Genomic DNA, 19,896 nt, shown 5'->3' with positions numbered 1-19,896 from the left:
TCTCTCTCCCCCCCCTCTCTCCTTCCTTCCTTCCTTCTTTCTTTCTTCCTTTCTTTCTTCCTTTCTTTCTTTCTTTCTTTCTTTCTTTCTTTCTTTCTTTCTTTCTTTCTTTCTTTCTTTCTTTCTTTCTTTCTCTCTTTCTTTCTTCATGCCTTCCTTCCTGCCTTCCTTCCTCTTTCTCTCTCTTCACTTTCTTCCTTTTTCCCTTTTCTTCTTCCTTATTTCTGAGAATTATCTGTATATTATTTAATATCAGCTGTTTTATTTATGTTTTCATAGACTAAACATTGAACATTTTATTTTCTTTGGAATTTGCCAAGTTTGTTTTTGTTTTTCTTTTTAATCAGATTATTCTTAACATATGGCTCAGATGCCCAACTTTGATAAAAATGCTTACCAGTTTTGCATGATGAGGAAGAAAACTAGCATTGTCAGATATTTACTAAAGACCTCAGTGCTGCCTCTTCCCAACATTCTGAATAAAATGGTTCTTTTAAGAGTAGGGAATTCTTTGTTTTAACCCTTGCTCACTGATGATAATAAAAGGATACAATTTTTAGATTTGAAGTTGTAGTAATGACTGAAACAATAGCTGAATAAATTAATCTTACTGAACTCTTGACAAAAAACAAAAAAATTAATATTTTGCCTTTTAATAGCTGTCTGACTTTGAAAGCATTTATGCTTGAATCCTTCAAATGTACTTAAATGATTGTTCTGCCACAAGCATGTTTAGAGAGTGAGAGAGCAAGGGATCATGGTGCAAACATAAGTGCCAGATGTGAAGGTGTACTGTTCTGTAGTATAAACTTAAGTACATTGAATAGATCTCAGAGGGGTTGGGCCAGGGTGTTTGATGCTTTGATTTGCTCTTTTGAAAAATTAGAGAATATTTATTTGCATACTAAAAATACCATTGATGACTTGCTCTTTTAACTTATTTCCTTTTCTTTCTATATTGGTATCTTTTTTTTCTGTTCAAGTGAAAATGAACTCTACCACCTTTTCCCCCATCTCTAACACTTTCCCAGTAGTTGTTCTTTTACTTCACAAATGTGTCTTTATTGTCTTTTCTTTGATTGGTTCACAGAATTCCTGAATGTTCTTCATTAGTTGTATTTCTTTGTGAATTTGAGTAATGCTTATTAATTAATATGTACAGTTGCATTTGTGAATTGCTTTTCTTGTTTCATTTCATGTGCTTGGAGGAAATACTTTCTTTGCTTTGGACTTGCCCAATTTTTGTTCCTATATGGCTCCTTAAATTGAATTGAAATAAAAAAGTTATTTACCTGGTTAATTTATCTTCCCATCCTTTAAAAAAAGATTTTGTTTCAAACTACTGAAGGACATAGATGTATAATGTATATACACATATACTAACATTCCGAACATTAGTAGCTACGTTTGAAAAGGATTTATATTGGGCTTCTGCAGAAAACAAACTTCCTTGAATAATGACCAGCAGCATTTTTTAAATACACAGTATGAGTCTTCATAATTTGTGGATGGTGGTTAGCTTATTCACAGAGGGATCCAGGTTGGCAAAAGGAAGTTTCTTCTTTAGTGATTGATGCTTTCCAGTAGTTTAGAAGCCAACAGAATTCACCCCCTATTAACTTCCTTAGAGAAATGGAAGCATCATTGCTCGGACCACAAGGTCTGATGAGTTACAACCCCATCTTACTGGGAGGAATGGGGACAGGAGTGGTTAACCATCTCCTTCTCTAACTTCATTCCTATTTCTATATTGTCTAATTTTTCTTCTTCCTGCACTCACCCTGCTTCCTTCTCTTCATATCCCTCCCCATCCTATCTCTTAAGATGAATATAGCTCATCTCTTTCCTAAAGGTGCACTGCCATTTCCTTCTTTTCAGCTTCATAGGACTTTGATGAGCATTGGTGTTTGTAGAATTATACATAGATCCCAATTACCCATAATATTTACAAATTATGAATGTTTGTCAGGGAATAGGAGGAACCTGGACAGACCAAGAGCCTCTGCTGAGATCTGTCAGTGCTATCCAGTCAATAAATACTTGCTAAACCATGTATTAAGGCAGTGAAAGATGCTGATCTCAATTTTAAAGGCAATATATTGGCCAAATATGTATTTTAGTGTTTAATGATACTTTATACTGTAGCCTCTTTTTCAGACATACTAAAATATTTCTCTATGCCTCTATTATTTCTACTTTTAAACGTTTGTCCTTTTGGGCTTTTTTTTTTTTAAAGCAAAAGAAATATGTCATTGGAATTTACCCTCCTTGTTAAATAGAAATATTGTTGTGCATGATAATGTCTTAGGCCTGAAACTAATAACGCAATCCTGGCCCTTTGTTTACCTCCAATCTTACTTCATAATATACCACTCTTAGCTCAAGCTTCCACACTAGTATGAATTGTTTGGAAAAAGTGGATATGAGAGGCTGTTTTATACACCTGTCCATTGAATGCTTAATTTACACCAACTCATTCTTATCTGTCCACCTCATCAAAAATCTTATTGGGACAAAAAGAAGCCATCTCCTCTGGAATTTGATAATTTCAAGGTGTTCTCAATACTTCCATCTGCAATGGAAGTAAATAATTTATTAAACAAAATTAAAAGTTTGAAGACATTTTATTTAAGAATTTTGAGTTATCTTTTTGTATGTACTTTAATCTTAGAAGTATAGATTTGGGAGAGTGTCACATGTTGTCTTGTTCTATCCCTAGCTGAATTCTGAATGCCATCTATGACATCCCTGACAAATGTCCATTCAGCTTCAGCTTGAAGATAGCAAACTCTTCTTTCCCAAAACAGTGTATTTTATATTTGGACAACTCTGGTGGTTAAGTATAGACACTTCAAATTGGATGTCCTAGAGGAATCTTTTACTCAGCATGTCCACAACTGAATTTATTAATTTTCCAATTGAGCCATCCACTCTGCCAAACTTTCTTATTTCTGCCATTCTTTCTTTCTTTCATTCCCATGTTCACAATCACAGCATTATCCTAAACTCACATTCTCTCACCCCAGTTGCCATATCTTTTTATATTTACTTTTTTATTTACTCTTCTCTCCACTTATGTGACCACTACCTTAGTTCAGGCTCTCATCAACTCTTGCCTACATTATTGCAGTAGCCTCTTACTTGGTCTCTTTACCTCAAGACTCTTGAATCTGTCAGGCCATTCTTTACACTGCCACCAAAGTAATTTTCCTTGCCTTTTCCTGAGCCATCTTCCAGACCCAGGATGTACTTCTTCCTTATCTTTTTCCTTCTCTTTATTTGAAAACAAAGCTCAAGCAACAACTTCTGCATAAAGTCTTTCCAAACCCAAAGCTAATGCCTCCCTTCTAAACTGCATTCTTTGTATACTTTGTATTTGTTAACTTTATATGGTGTATATGTGTACGCATGCACACCTGTGTATGTGTACCTGTTGTCTTCCACATTCAAATATTAAGTGCCTTTAGAAGAAGCATTATTTTCACTTTTGGGAGTGAATCATGGATGATGATTCTGCAAAGATGACTGAGAATGGCATGGTGCCAAGCACAGAAGGAGAGAGAGAGAGGTGATCAGCAGTGTTAAATACAGCAGAGAAGTTAAGAAGATTGAGAGCTGAGAAAATGCCATTGGATTTACCAATAACGAGATCATTGGTAACAGTTATGATGAATTATAGGTCCTGATTCTTGTAGATAAATTTGTCCTCATTGATATCATTAAAACTTGTTGAGATGAGATTTGTAATTGGAAAACAGATTTGTAATAACCTTATTCAAAGGGAACAGGATAGATAAAAGACAAGAGGGAGCAAGGAAAATTCTTTGTTAAGAGGATCTAATCATATAAGAAAAACAGGAACCAGAATAGGGAAGCATGGTGGGAGAGTATTTGAGACATACTTTTAGCCCATTTAAGCAGAAAGAGGAAATAGATGAGGAGTTTGGGAAATCTATCATAAGCCTATCATTAATGCATGCTGTAGTAGCTGGAATGCTCTCTGAACAGTAGCTAATAAAGCCTTGACTTTCCTTAATGATAGCTTTATCCTTCAGAAAATAAAGGAAACAAGAAGGGCATATTGTATTCAAGATCTTCTTCTTACCACTAAATAGATGCTGGTCTTTGGAGTATAACAGGAGAGAAGTAATGCTTCTATCTTTAGAATTTATGATAAGCAGAAAAACAAAAATCTAGGAATAGTCCTATATGCACCGTAGATTTGGGGAAAGGAGATTGCCAATAGTTCAGAGAAAGGATAGTTAGGGTCTCATATACCAAATTTCTATAGGGGAAGTAAGACCAGGAGAGAAGGGAAGCTTTCAAAAATAATGTTCATAAGACAAAAAAGAGACAATTATGAAGAGGAAGAAATGGGGGAGTTTTCTAAAGAAATCACTATGGACATACAAAGAACTTATGCTTTACCAACTTAGATTTTTAAAACACAGCATGGAAGATGGAAGTAAAGGCAATTAATAGAAGATAATTACAAAAATGTGACAGAGACCTGTCAGAGTAGCATTAGGAATGCCAAAGCTCAGAATGAGTTGAGGTTGATAGTGAAAGTTAAAGATAACAAAAAAGGTTGATTTGGGGTTTGTTTGTTTTTTTTAAGATAATTAGGGGAAAGGAGAATTTGAAAAGGTATTGGGCACTGCTAAGTAAGCATAGAACAGTGATAACTGTTGGCAAAAAGTTGAACTGGTGACCTTTAACTTTTTTGTTTCTGTTTTCTCTGTCAAGGAAAGTGATCTTTGTTCTTGAAATGCTAGAACAGAAATGGCTAGTAGAGAATTTCTACCCAAGAGAAGTTGGGACATAATAAGAGAATATACAACTTCTCTTGTTGATTTGCAGTCTTTTCTCCTAGTTGAAATACACCTAGATACTGAAAGAACTGGCAGGTGTGATTTCTGAGCCATTGTCAATAATCCTTGAAAAATCATAGAGAATGGGAAAGGTACCACAATTTTGGAGACAGGAAAATGTTGTCTTAATTCTTGATATAATCCTAGAGTATTAAAGACAGGGTTAGTGAACATCCAGAAGAGGAAGCTATGTCCACAAACATCTAGCATAACTTAATTAAGACTAGGTTGTGCCAGATTAATCTCCTTTCCTTTTGTGAAAAGGTTACTAAACTGGAAGATTAGATGAATGCTTTAGATGCAGTTTATCTTAATTATAGCAAGCTATATGGTAAACTTCTTTTATGCTGAACTAGGTAGATGAATTAGGAACAGGTTGAATTGCTAGGCCATTCATTCATTCGAGTATTCTAACATTAGTGTTTTGATGTCTAGTTAGAAGTTTACAGTAAAGTGCTCTGGTCATCTGTGCTTTACTTGACTAGAGTCATAGGTGACAAGTATTGGTAGATATCACAGAGTTGGGTATGTTGGTTAATACAATGAAAGAGAGTCAGAATTCAAAAAGATCTCCACAATCTAGGACACTGACTCTAATAAGATGGAATTTAGTTTAGATAATTGCAAAAAAAATCTACTCAACAAATAAATATAACAATAGCTAGCATTTATATAGCAGTTTTAATTTTTTTTAAGTTATTTTTGTATTTTGTTTTTTTTGTGTCACCATTCATTTCCTCAGTAGACTATCCCCTAACTTCCGGAGAGCCATCTTATAACAAATAGTATTTTCTAACGACAGACTAAGAAAAAGAAGAGGAAAAATTCAGCATAACTGATCAATACATTGAAAAAGACTGAAAATATGTGCAATATACAACACATGTAGACCTCCTACCTCTGTGAAGGGAATGGGGTTTCTTTACATATTTCTTTTCAGGCTTTGCTTGTTCTTTATAATTTTACAACATTTATTTTTCATTTTATTGTGTTTGTTCTTTTCATTTACATTATTGTAATCCTTATGCATATTGTTTTCTTGGCTTTGCTTACTTTGCTCTGCATCATTTCATACAGATCTTTTCATGCTTCTGTGTATTCACCACACTCATTTCTTAAAGTACAGTAATATCCTATTATCCTCATGTACCACAGTTTGGCCATTTCTCAGTTGATGAGCATGTAGCACTTAAAGGTTTGCCAAATGCTTTACATGTGTTATCTCTTTTGATCTTCAAAACAGCCTAGGGCAAACAAGGGTTTGCTGTCCATGGTTGGACAGCCAGTTTCCTCAAAAAAAAAAAAGATATAAAAATAATACAATTTCACTATGAGTCAACAATATGAAATGGCATGTGAAAATGTAATGTTATCTGAGACTATATTAACAGAGTTCAGAACTAAGTTGGTGATAGTTCAAAGACATTTTGTATTACATTACATCTAGAAATATTGTGTTCCATTCTGGGTATCGTTTTTTAGGAAGGACTTTAATGTATCCAGAGACAGGTCACTATTATAGTAAAGGGCCTTATGCTATTAAAGATCTGTTGTGAGTAATATTTAGCATGGAGAGAAAAGACTTAAGGCAAGACACGATCAGTATCTTCAAGCATTTGAACAGTTACAATATGAAAGAGGATTCAGACTTCTGGCTTGGCCCCAGGGAGCAGAACTAGGAACAAGGGGGGAAAGTTACTAAGAGGTAATTTCAGCTTGATAATATGGAGAAACTTCCTAATCATTGGAGCTGTACAGAATTTGCCTCCTTAGAAGTAATGTTTTTTTTTTTTTCTCACTTGAGGTCAATCCAGGAAAGACTAGGCAAATAGTACCGTTTGAATTGTGGAGGAATTTCTTTTCCAGGGATATATTGGACTAGACAATGCTAATATTCCACATAGTGAATTCAGATTCCAAACTTCTTCCTGTGGAGTGGAGACTTTGTCTTCTTTTTACAAAGTTGTGAAACTTATGCAAGCCTATAAACAGGGCTGCAAGATCCTGCTGTCTGTTTTTGATTTGGAGTAGTCGTTGATTTATTTTTAAAGTGTGCTTTTTCATAGAATCACAGTAGTTGAGAATTCGAAGAGACTTCAGCCCCCATCTATTCCAACCTGTACATGAAAGAAATCCTTATTATAACATAATACTTGATAAGTAATCATGCAGCCTCTTCTTAAAGATTTCCAAGGAGAGAGAAAATGCTGCCTCTTAAGGCAACACATTCTTGCATTTGGACAGCCCTAATTAGTTAAGTTTTTCCTAACATTAAACCAAAATTTGCCTCTTTTCAACTTTTACCACTTCTTCTTGGTTGGGCTTTTTAGGGCTAATCATAACATGACTACTCTGATCCCTGCATGTGACACTCCTTCAGATATTTGAAGGCAGTTATAATGTGCCCATTTACTTTTTATTTCGCCAGATTAAATACGCTCAATTCATTCAACTAATTTTCACATGTCATTGAATCAAACCTCTTCAACATCTTAGTTGCCTTCCTCTAAGCACTACATTTTGTTACTATCCTTCTTAAACCATAATAGCCCTGTCTGAGCACAGTATTGCAGATGAGGTCTGATGAAGATAGAGTATAGTGGCATACAGAGTATAGTAACATCTTCCTATTCCTGGAAGCTACTGTCCTGTCAACAAAACCCAAGATCACCTTAGTTTTTGAAGCCTGACTTGTTGAAGTGACTTATATTTGTGAATTGATTTTCTCTTGTACTAAAATATATCTTTACATTTATACCTACTGGATTTCATCTTACTAGATTTAGCCTAATGTTCTGGCCTGTCAGTAGCCTTTTAGGTTTCTGTGTCATCCAGTGTATTAGCAATCCTTCCCAGCTTTGTGTGATGAGTATACCATTTATGGTTTTATCCAAGTCAGTGACGGTAAACAGCACCAGTTCAAGCAAAGAACCCTCAGGTACTCCACTGAATATCTCCTTCCACTTTGACATTGAACCATTAATGACTAACATTTAAATAGTTTGAGATATTTTTATCAAAAGTATAAGGTAAACCCTGTCCACAGTGTTCTCCTCATCTGTTAGTTTAGTAATTCTGTCAAAACAAAAGAAATGAAGTTGGTCTTAAATGACCTACCTATACATGATGAAGTGATGCTGCTGCTTTTTATAACTACCATTTCCTCTTCTAGCTCTTGAACAACCATTTTTTAGTGATCCATTTTCCTTCTTGCCATTCAGCCAGTAGGACATGTTAAACATTTGATGTATTTCTGAAATAATAAGAGGGTATATGGACAGTTCATCTCCCTGGAGAAATATTGACTCAAGTAATATTCAATTCAAGATGATACCTCTCTCTACTCTTCATGTTAGAAAAATGCATCTAAGAACATAAGGATACCTTGCCATTTATATTTCTCTGCTGAATGCATTACCCACATCCTTAAATACTGTTCATGGTATATGGTTTATTTTTTTTTAATTCCTTCATCAAAGGAATCCATGCCTTGAAAAAATACATACTTTCATATTTTGCTAAAGGTTCAAATAATGTTCTCTTTTGACATGTGAATCATAGATTATTTTTAGAGTTGGAAGGGAGCTTTGAGTTCATCTTGGATAATGGTCTGTGATCTCATTAATAAAAATTTGTACAGGGATACAAAGATAAAAAACAAAAACCATCCCTTTCTTTATATTCTACTAGTTCTTAATCTCTTTTATGTCATAGACCCTTTTGGCAATCTGAATATGAAACCTATGTATCCTTTCTCAGACTAATCTTCTTAAATGAGTAATTTTTTGAAATATATAGAATGTCAAAGGAAACTGATTATATTGAAATAAGGATGTAATTTTCTTTCCCATCCAAGTCCACAGATCCCTTGAAATCTATTTGTATAGATCCTTAGGCCCTAGATTAAGTACTAGAGCTGTACTAGAGTGACACAATATGTAGACTGGGGAGTACATAAAAGTAATTTCTTGAGGAAGAGAAACCTAATAACTCAGGGGGAGGGTCAAAGGAAAGGATTAGCATAGGAAGTAGCAAATGAATTGAGCCTTGTAGGAAAACAAAAAAACAGAAGATGGGATGTCAATTTCCCCTGCCTAGATCACATTTTCATTTTAGTAGGAAGCTTTAACATCATAAGCTACAGTAGTGATTTTTTAATGTATATACATTTATTTTGTTATATTTTGAGTTCCAAGTTGTTTCCCACACTCCCAACCCCACATTAAAGGCCAGCGTTTCTTTCTCTCTCTCTGTCTCTCCCCCTCTCCCCCATCCCTTCCTCTGCCTCCCCCTCCCTTCCTTTCTTTCCCTCCTTCTACCTCTCTCTCCGTGTGTGTGTGTGTATGTGTGTGTGTGTGTAGGTAGGTAAGTGCCACTGTGAACCAAGCATTGTCCTAGGTTCTAAGGATACAAATATAATGAATAAAAAGACTCCTGCTCCTAAGAAACTTATACTCTTTAATGGGGAAGACAGTATGAACATTAAAAAAGTATATATGGTATAAAAATAAAGGGAGTAAATAAAAATAAATGCACAGTACTTGAATACAAGGCAGACCATTTTGAAGGTAAAGGATGATCAAGAAAGACTTTATATAAAAGATGGTTCTTGAGCTGTGTCTTGAAGGAAGAGAAGAATTCTGTAAGGCAGAAGTGAGAATTCCAGATATGAGGAATGGCCAGTGCAAAGTCATAGACCAGAAATGGAACAGTATGTGGGAGGAACAAGAAGTCCTCTTTGCCTGGATCAAAGAGGGCTGGAGTGGGGGGTAAGATGAAATAATGCTTGAAGGATAGGTTTGAGCCAGAATCAGATAAGTTTATGTGATTCACATGATTGACTTGCACTTAATGAAAATTGCTTTTAAAGCAGCATAGGAAGGACTGGGGGTGGTGAAAGACTTGAGGTTAGGAGACCAATCAAGAACTGTTGTGGTAATTGAAGCAGGAGACTATGTGTGACTGGACTAAAGTAATAGCTGAATGATTGGATGGCCATATGGGAAAGATATGGAGTCAAATATTTCAAGGTTTGGAAACTGTTTGGATATGTGGGGTGAGAAAGCAAGGAAAATGCCAATGTTATGAACTTGGGAGGCTGGAAGGATGATGATATTTTCAACAGAAATAGAAAAGTTGGGAAGAGTGGAGCGTTTGGGGGAAAAGAGAATAGGTTCAGTTTTGCATATATTGAATTAGAGATGTCTCTGTGACATTCACTTTGAAATATTCAGTGGGAAGTTGGTGACATGGGATTGAATCTCAGGGGAGAGACAGAAGGCTAAATCTATAGGCCTGGAGTAATATGCATAGAGATAATAATTAAGCCCTTGGAAACTTAAAAAATAAATCATTCCTACATGCCTTAAGACCCTGATTACATCTGTGATTGATTAATTTTAGAAAGATCTTCATCCAAAAGGGTAAAACCTTTAATACTTAAAGAGAGTAAACTTCAGGTATCTGGAAAATTCATTTATGGGGTAACAATTTGTTGTCTTGATAGTTCCAGAAAACTGAGGCACCTGCTGTATCTAATAATTCCTTTAAATCCATGCATGGTATTAAAGCAAGTGCAGTAAAATACATAAAATTTTTCTCAAGGAACTAATATTCTAAAACAGGACATTCATTCATCTAAATATTTATTGAGTACCTACTATGTACAAAGAACTATGATAGGATGTACCAGATGCTTCCATGATAGGTCATGTTTTTCTAGATCAAAGAGTTTTTTTCAAGCATTCTTTTTCACTTCAACTTTTTGTAAAGCTATTGGAAATGTTGAGCGTTGAAGAAAACTATGTGCTTTTCCTTGCTTTAATAATTATATTTCATTCCTTTTGTGAGGGAGGAAATGGTTTTGAAATTGTAAGTATATTAAATTGGGAGTTATTTATCCTATTATTTCCACAACTATTAAGGTGATTTCCAGGTGTCAAATTCTTTAAATTTTAAGATGGTAAAATCTTTTCAAATACCTCAATATTATAGTCAGGAATGAGTTGAAATTTTCTGGAAATAGGTGGCTGCTCTGATTTTACTTAGGTGCTTTTATGGTTACGTAGTAGCACTGACTCTATCTCCTCTCCCAACTCCCCCCTCATCGCCCCCGCCTATTGTCATCTCAGTTTGTTTCCACTTATTTAGAATGACTGGAAGCATGTCCTCTGGCCCATTCTGTGACATGGACACGAAGAAACAGCAGCTTGGGCCCTTATGAACGGGTGCTTATGAATGAGCATGTAACATAGTTTACCTGGGAGTCAGTCCCAAAATGGGACTGCTGACAGCAAACTGAAAATTCCACATTCTGGCCTTAGGAATTTGACATTCTGATCCAGTGCACATACAATAATGTTGTTCCACTTGGGGTGGGGTGTGGGTGTGGGTGTGAAATATGTATTTATATATACAATATACCTACCTTTCAGCTTTGCTAATTATTTCATTTTCATTTTGTAACATTATTATTACAATGAAATTATTGATTTGAATACCGTAAATAAAATTAAAGCAGGAACAGCAATCATATAGTTCTTATCTATACAAATCTATCAGCACTCAACTGACATATGATATATTCAAGGCGTGGTTGTTTTATGAAGTATTTATTTTGCATAAAACTCACTTGAGGCCATATTGGAAAACTTTTAAACTTTTTTCTTTCTGAAATAAAATCCATTTTATCTTCACCTGTTGAAAACATTTGCACCCTAAGGTTCCTGCTGCCAGTATTTGTAAGATTTTTCCCTCTAAAGAATATAAATTAGGAAATAAATTCTAATTACTGTAGTTGGCTTCATTTCAATGCTGACACTGAAAATGCAATAGGTTCATAAAAACAGATCATCCCAGTAAATAAAGTAAAAGGTCCTAAGGTTAAGATTCAGTCAATGAAATCTGTTTTAAGAGAGCTAATTGTGGGTGTTTACCTGCCGCTTAAAGAGAACTAACCTTTTAAACATTTCATTTTTGCTTTTATTTTTTTTTAAATAGTTTTAAAGATGGCAGATTGACAGTAGTGAAAAGAGAAATTCAAGCAGGTACAGCACAGGGTTGGAAGCATTCGAAGTTTTTCTTTGATATATTGAGAGACCTCAACCAGTGAGTACACATTTAGAGGTTACTCTACAGTCACAAGGCACTTAGGAAGACATGTAAAACAACCTATACCTTAATAGCAATTCCTTTTACAACATACTTGTCCAGTGATCATCCAGCCTTTGTTTGAAGACTTCTGGGAGGGAGGGGGATACCAGTACCTACAGAGGCAACTTATTCTACTTTTAGATAGTTTTATTAGGAAATGTGGGGTTTTGGGGTTTTTTTTTAAGTATTGAACCAAAATCTGCATTTCTGTAACTTTAGTCTTTTGATTTCTGTATTTTCCATTGGCTCTGAATGAATTTATTGCCCCCACCTAAGTTCCTCTATTGCCATGGTGTATCAGTATATTGTTTGATTAGAGAAAAGTCAGAAAAGGGTGTAAGATTGAAAAATAATAACTTTATACTTAACTACTTCAAAGGTCCTTCATAATTTTATTTGTGTGGATACAGTTTTCACTAGCACAGATAATGATCTGTCCCTGCTAGCATAGTAACTACTTTTTCATGAGTGACTTCAGCTAAAAAAGAAAAAATCATCATTTGGTGTCCATCCTTTTAGTGATGACTCAATTTGTGCATAGAGGGTTCTTGGACAACAACTGTATGTTAGCAAGCCCCTACTCAGTCTATAAAACTTGGTAGGACCCACCAAATAAGAGAGTTTTAAAAAAAAAATTTTTCCAGGGTCTCAAGAGCCAATACAGGCAGCCATGGAGTCAATGTGCAGTATTGGAGCACTACTCGGAAAACTCAAGAATGAAAAGATCAACAGCTAATCTATTTCCATTCTTATCATGCTGTATCACCTAAATAATATTTAACCATTGTTATGTGTTGGCTTTTGCTTATTAATGGTAACTTCATTATCCCATAAACTCCAAAGACTAGCTAGCAGTTTGAGAATAGTACAGATTCAGCCAGCCACGTAAATTAGAATGTCCCTAACAGTAGAACAAGTGAGCATAGGGTTCTGGAAGAAATTTCAAAAGGCTACCTTTTCCATTCTTTGATTCCTTAGGAAACCTTAAAATAATGTTGGAGAGCACTGAGAATGTTTGCCCTCTAGGAAGGAATAGTTGGTAAATGCTTATAGAGCTGATGAGTATTTCTCAGATGAGAGAAAACCTTATTGAGTTAATAGTTTTTCCTCTCCTGACTCTACTCTCTTTTCCTTTATTTTTGTCCTTCTGTCCCTTAGTTAAAACTCTTTCTCGAAAGCTAAATGAGAACTTTTTTTAAACTTTCTTTTGCCCTGAGCTACATTCTGATCTATTGGATGCATTCTTGTATATTGAGTATCTACAGAAGCTAAACAGAGACTATTTTTTCACACAGCTGTTGAACCAATGTGCTTTCCATACCTTTTTATTACTTATATAATAAACAGCCTACTGGTCTTAAACCACATTGCTACTATTGATGTTTTTCTGAGGTTCAGAAATATGTGCAAAAAAGAATTTACAAAAAAACTTTCACAACTTTAATTCCACAGAACCGTTTAGATTTTACTTTTAGTTTTATGAAACTCAACTATATGAGACATGTAAATGTATTCCCCCACCCCTGAACTGTTCTTTGTACATTTCTTTTTCAAAGTTTTTTTTTTTGGTAAATTTTTTATTGGCATTTACATGAGTATGTAATTATTGATTTTTTTAATAGATGAGAGACACATTTCAAGCTAAGGTATTACTTGCAGATGACTTCTATTATTTTTCTCAAGATGACATTTATCGGGTATAAGTATTATAGCAGATAATTTTTTAAAACCACATTTACTGGTTTGATTTGTAATACCATTTTGTACTTCCTTCAAAATTATCTGAAATCATAAATTAATAGTAATATGTGCAATTAAATTAAGCCACCACATATAGTTGTCATATTTGCTTTTGTATTTAGAGTACAAACATTTTAAATGGATCACAGACAGCAAGGAATATGTCTTTTTATCTTATTTCATGGAGTATTTCACTATGTGCTGATGAAAAGATGATGAGAAAGCTCTTCTGAAACACACACAGAAACAAGGGAGTTTTTTTTTGAAGTGAAGCATTTTTTTCTGCTTTAAGTTTTTAATCAATTTATCATTGGAACAAAATAGTAAATAATGAAATTAGTCATTTTAAGTAGCCCCTATTTTATTCAAGAATATTATTACACCCCTCCCCAAATGATCAATTAGAGGTTTTCTTTTAACATTTTAAAAAATTGTTTTAAGATTTTTCATTACTACCATCAAGATGAATTATTGAGCATTAGGTTAATACTTTTTATTGTACTGACTCATTTCATTACTTGTCTAAGAAGACTGAATTTAAATATTCCGTTACCCTTTCATACTCTTCCTACTAGAAGTTATTTGTCCCTCTTTTGAATTTCTAAAACATTTTGTAGCATTTCTATGGTATTTATCATATATTATTTTGTATTTTAGTTTTATGTCTCTTGATTTTAAGGTATTGAGATCAATGATTTCTGTTCTGTACTTTTTTCTTTCTGTATATGATATGCTGATTATCTTAAACTTGAACTCAGCTTATATGTGTAGAAACAAGGTCAAACTTAATAGTAAGATATTAATAGTGGTTTTTCAGAACTATGTTTCATAGAATGTAAACTTACAGTTGCTTAAACATTAAATTTATTATGTATTGGCATATTGATTTTGCAGCTCTTGCTCTGCATGTAATTTTTGAATATGCTTACCTGGAGGATATTTAAGGCATCAGATGTGGGCAGAAAGTTGTAGAATTTGTAAGACAATTTAAGTTTTGTGACTATTAGTTCATACCTACAAATCTTCCCTAGAATATATGGTAGTTAACATTTAACCAAAATTCATTTCTCAGTGTAACCAAAGGCTCCCTACCAAAGGATACCTTGCTTTTAAGAGCTAGCAGGTATCCACTATCAAATATAGAAATGATATCTAACATTTCTCTCTCCAGTTGTCATCGGAGTTATTCCAACTAACTATTCAAATTGAAATAACTTTGAAGCCTTTCTAAGTCATCATTTGGCTTCTAAATTTGGCCATCTTGGCTTGTAGCTGAGAAGGGGAACAGTTTTCTCCAAGATTTCCCAACTTTCTAAATTCAGAAATTGGTTAAAGTGAAAGAGATGTTATGAAGATAGATTGGATAGATGACTTGGGATTTTTTTTCTTTTTAGGAAAAGAAATAAGCAGATAGAGCTTGTATTGCTGAGAAAACATTTAGTATTTTTAATTAGCAGAAGACAAAGATTTTTATATGTTGTATGGTATTTTATTAAAGTTATATAATTCGTACGGTATCAATTATAAACTGCCTAACTTTATTTCTCTTTTTCCTCTTAGGCAAAGAAGATGAATATCCAAAGAAACCTCTGGGGCAGCTTCCACCTGAACCTCAGTCTGTTGTGAATCACCTGAGCAACGGACAGAAGAATGTTGGTGTATCAAATTCCCAGACATCCAAAAAAACAGATAGCACAGAAACGCCCAAAAGACAAGAAATGTTGCCCCGTCATCAAAGTACAATCAATGCAGGGGAAAAGATTCCTTCTGTAAAGAGACTTGACTCAATAGAAAAAGATAGTGGGAAGATTAGGAGTGAGGTAGAGACTCGAAGAAAACAACCACCAAGTACACAAGACAATTCTAAGCAATATAACAATGCTGCAGCTAACCAAAATTCTAATGCTACTTCAAATATCCGGAGGGATTTTGTACCAAAGTGGAATAAACCTTCAGATATGTCAGCCATTGAAAAAGCAGGAAAATATGCAATTGAAGGCAAAGGTAGAACAGTAAATCACACACTTGTAGGCACACCCCCAAATCCAGTTGAGACATGGTCATCAAATGTAAGGCAGAAGGTTAAAATTTTAGATGGTGATGAAGGTAAGCGGGGATCCAATGCCTCCCAGTATGACAATGTACCAGGAACTGAAAATGAAAATGGGACTTCCGTTGAGGAAGTATTAGAAAGAGCTCACTCTCAAAGTCCAAATAAACTAATTTACCCAAATAGCCCCAGAAAATATTCTGAGAGAGGTTCTAGTCCATCAAAAGTATCAAATAATTTTACCTTTAATGTGCAGCCACCAAATTCCCCAAGATATTCATCCTCAGTTGATGGTGTAGGTCATATGAAAATGCCACCACCATCCTATAGCAACCCCCCTGTTTACCATGGAAGTTCTCCAAAACATGCCCGTACTGCTAACACTAATTTTGTACCTCTGCATTATAACCATGGGACTCAAATCAGCCCTTCTCGAAGACCTTATGGCTCCAATCATTCCATAGACTTTTCTGCAGAGAAATCTTATAGCCGCCCTGCCCCTCTTGTGCTGCCATCTAATCGAATTGAAGTCCTGCCTGTTGATGTCAGTGCTACAGGATCATATTCAGGCAATTCAAGGTCCCCCATGGGTGGTGACTTCATAATTCCTCCAGTGGATTATTTGCCAGATAACAGAAAATGGCCAGAAGTTCCTTACACATATAGGCCTGAGGCATATGGACAATCATGGAACCGAGATGCTAACAGAAGTCACTTCAGCAACTTACCAAAGCATACAGTTTTTCAGCATGTAGCCATTCAGGATTATAACCTTCCAGCTGTTTCAGTAGATAGTCCAATACGGTATAGAACTTCACCATCTTTGGAAGATGTTGGTTCACCCCGTTATCAATATTCAGGTGCACCACCTCCATCACACTACAGAAACCGTGATGGACTTTCTGTACATGAATCAGTGTTGCTATGAAAATCGACTATGTTTACTTAACAGAGGAGACTAGAAACCATTTAAGATCTACATTGCTATGTTTGTAATTGCCAAAGCAGTATTTTATACAATTATGGACAACTTGTGCAGTTCTGTGTATGTTGATAATAAGAATATATCAGAACATTTTCCATTCCAGGTAGATACTCCCGAAATTGAGCATTTTAAGTTGTGTCATTATTGAACCTGTTTAAAATAATAGCATATATAAACATAGCAATAGTATGGAGAGATGTACGCACAATATTAATTCATTAGTACTTTTCAGTTTTAATTTGCATATTCTTTATGTTTCAGAACAGAGAATTCCATGTGCCAGCTTTATTTTTTTTAAATAGCACTGAAAAACCATATGTAGAATGAGTATTTTTCTGGCTATATGTAGTATATGTATCATCTCTGAATAGAAATCTGGGGACATATGCATACATGTTTGAGCAAGAATGTTCAGGAAAGTGAAAAGCAATTATTTATCAAGAATAACTGATATTTAATGGTATGCTCACTTTCTCTAACTTGTCTTTTAAGCAAAGCTTTCCTTGAATTTTGCTTGCTTTAACCCATTTGCCTTCTTCACCTGGGTCCTAAACTGACTAAAATGATGGCCCTGCTACTTCTCCAAGAATGCTCATTTTTTCCTCTTTTGGTCTATGTCATCTGTCATTCAACCCGAAAAACACACAAGCAAAGACATTGGAAGGAAAAGAAGTGCAGCCTTCTGAGCTGACTTCCTTAATGGTGCTTAAAAGCAAGCTAGATTACAGGGATATATGTGTCACATAGGCAGCGTATGATGAGGTCACTTATAGCAAAATAAAAATAACCATTGTTTTGTTTTAGTTTTGGCCCTTCTAAGGCAAAGAGCAAAATGGTCCTTGCCGTATACAAAAGATATGCTGAAGCATAGCCATCCCATGTAAGAAGTTACAGCAGTGGGGCCAGTGGATGTGCTACATTATCAGGCTGTTAAATTATTATTATTATTAAAAATGAATGTTAAAATTATCCCAGTTGTCAGTAGGAATCTAAAGTGACTTGTCTTTTTTTAAAAAATAGTGTGATTTTCATTCTTTTTGAAAGTATTCCTTTGCTTTTTTCCACTTTGGAAAAAACTTCAAGTCAAATTATGTACTTTTACATTGGTCTTTAGAGGACATTTCTTTAGACAAGCTATATTACAGTATACATACAAGGTCAAATCTTGAGCAATTCAAGAAAATACACACATTGTTTTTTGTATGTAATTGAAGAGTTTGGTGTTAGAATTATTTTTCATAATATTTGAATAATAGAAAATTTTATTGAATCAAAGAAATAGGCATCGTAGCCTCTTCTTGCTGCAGGTCAATTCTTTAAAGTTTTAAGGTACAGAAATTGAATGCCTTTGAAAATGGAAGTAACATTTATTTAGTGAGCTAGTGAATGTGATAGATCTTGTTTATGTATATAATGTATCTGATGTAATTTTAATGAACTTGATAATATTTTAAATGATAGAACACAGCATATTAATAGCTAAACACTACACTGAATCACGAAGAAATTCTGATTATTAGTATCACTGGGCTATTGATTTAGATTGCTGATAGCAGCTTGGGATATATGTATATAATGTAGCCGAGGATGTTAACCTTAAAATTTAAACCTTGATTCTGTGATTTATAATAAACTACACTGTATAATTTACTTTATGCTAGTAGCACCTATGCTGCCTCCCCCAAATATGTGTGTGTGTGTATATATGTATGTGCATATACATACATATATATACACACACTCATATATATCAACAATGGTAAATACTGTAGATTTATATATATATATGAAATATATACACACTATTTTCTTATGTCACCTATAACAGTTTTTAACTGTATACATTTTTGTGTCATTGTTTTTAACATGCTAAAAGTAATAAGGATATCTTATTTGGTGTCTATGAGCTTTTTCTTCCTAGGATCAAGTGTCATATCTCTGTCTCTTCTAAGAGTTACTCTTTTCCTGTTGAAAGTGATTTACTAATATATCTGTTATTTTTTAGTATGTATACATTATGGTTTTGAATTTATACTTCAGCCCCCCAAAATCACATAATTAGAACTATTGGCCCATTATAAATTTTTTCTCCATTGGTAACAGTGTGCAGTATACACAATCAGATAAACATCCAGCCTCAGAGTCACATGATGACTTGTGACCCTGAAAAAGTTACTTAACCTTTCAGTGTCCCAGACAACTCTTAACACTGTAAGTTGTAGAAAAGGTGTTGATTTGCATTAGTAGAGGGAATTACCTCATTGGGAGTTCCCAACATTAATGAAATCACAGGCCTGACTCCCTTCTCCATACCCTACTCCCTGAAACATGCTATTGTTTGTCACTATTAGAAAAAATTTAACTTGTCATCATGATCTTAGGAAAACATAATCTTTCAAATTTATTTTTATTTGACTAATATAATCATTTAGGTTAAATGGGTCCAAAAATATAATTTCAACAGGAAATATAATTTAATATGAATTTCTACAGTGGGATTAGCTGTTCTTGCTAAATAGAAAGCTTATATGACTATTTTACAGAGTAAAGGTCAGTCTGTTGGCAAGCTATTGTAATTGCATGCTTGAAGTAAAACTTGGCATTATCAAAACTCCTCATCATGGTAGTGTTTCCTACACCATTGAGTAAATACTTTGACACATAAAGAGATTTTCTGGGACCAGTCTGAAAAGTTAAACTGGACAAGATTTGCTATTGAAGGGTTTAGACAAGTCCTTCTATTTCAGGTATCCATATTGTCAATAGAAAACATTTTTAAAGAACCAAACTTCTTTTTCTTAATATTTCATAGAAAAATAAATGAAAGCTGATACAAAAAAATCTGACATGTCCTTTGGAACAGAAACTCAATCTCTTGATTTGGGGAGGCATATTTTTTTTTCCTGGATGTGGTAGATTTTTGTTTTTGTTCTTTTGTTTTTAGTCAAAGCATGACAATGAAATTGACTTGAATAATCCCCGATTGTTCTTTTGGGGCCCGTTATTGTACCGTCATTGGAAGAGGCACCCTGGTTACAGTGAGCATTCAAAATCAACTTTGTTGGGATCTCTTTTCTTATTTTCCTCATGTGGGAAAT

General features: G+C 34.4%; 1 protein-coding gene across 7 annotated transcripts in view; it reads left to right on the top strand.

Annotated features, from left to right (window-relative positions):
- LOC138175982 (USP6 N-terminal-like protein) overlaps window positions 1–18,687 on the top strand; it is a 202,750-nt gene extending 184,063 nt beyond the window's left edge. For all 7 annotated transcript variants that reach the window (XM_069106635.1, XM_069106633.1, XM_069106636.1 and 4 more), the window contains one exon: window positions 15,324–18,687. In XM_069106635.1, the coding sequence (XP_068962736.1) occupies window positions 15,324–16,741 (1,418 nt within the window). In that variant the 3' untranslated portion in view covers window positions 16,742–18,687. The remainder of the gene's footprint in view (window positions 1–15,323) is intronic.
- Window positions 18,688–19,896: the final 1,209 nt, after the last annotated feature.

The sequence above is a fragment of the Petaurus breviceps genome, unplaced genomic scaffold (assembly GCF_028583685.1).
Source record: "Petaurus breviceps papuanus isolate PSGF00001 unplaced genomic scaffold, PetGlider_PUasm1.0 80, whole genome shotgun sequence".
Taxonomy (NCBI): domain Eukaryota; kingdom Metazoa; phylum Chordata; class Mammalia; order Diprotodontia; family Petauridae; genus Petaurus; species Petaurus breviceps.
The sequence above is the reverse complement of the archived record's forward strand: the minus strand, read 5'-3'. Positions and strand labels throughout refer to the sequence as shown.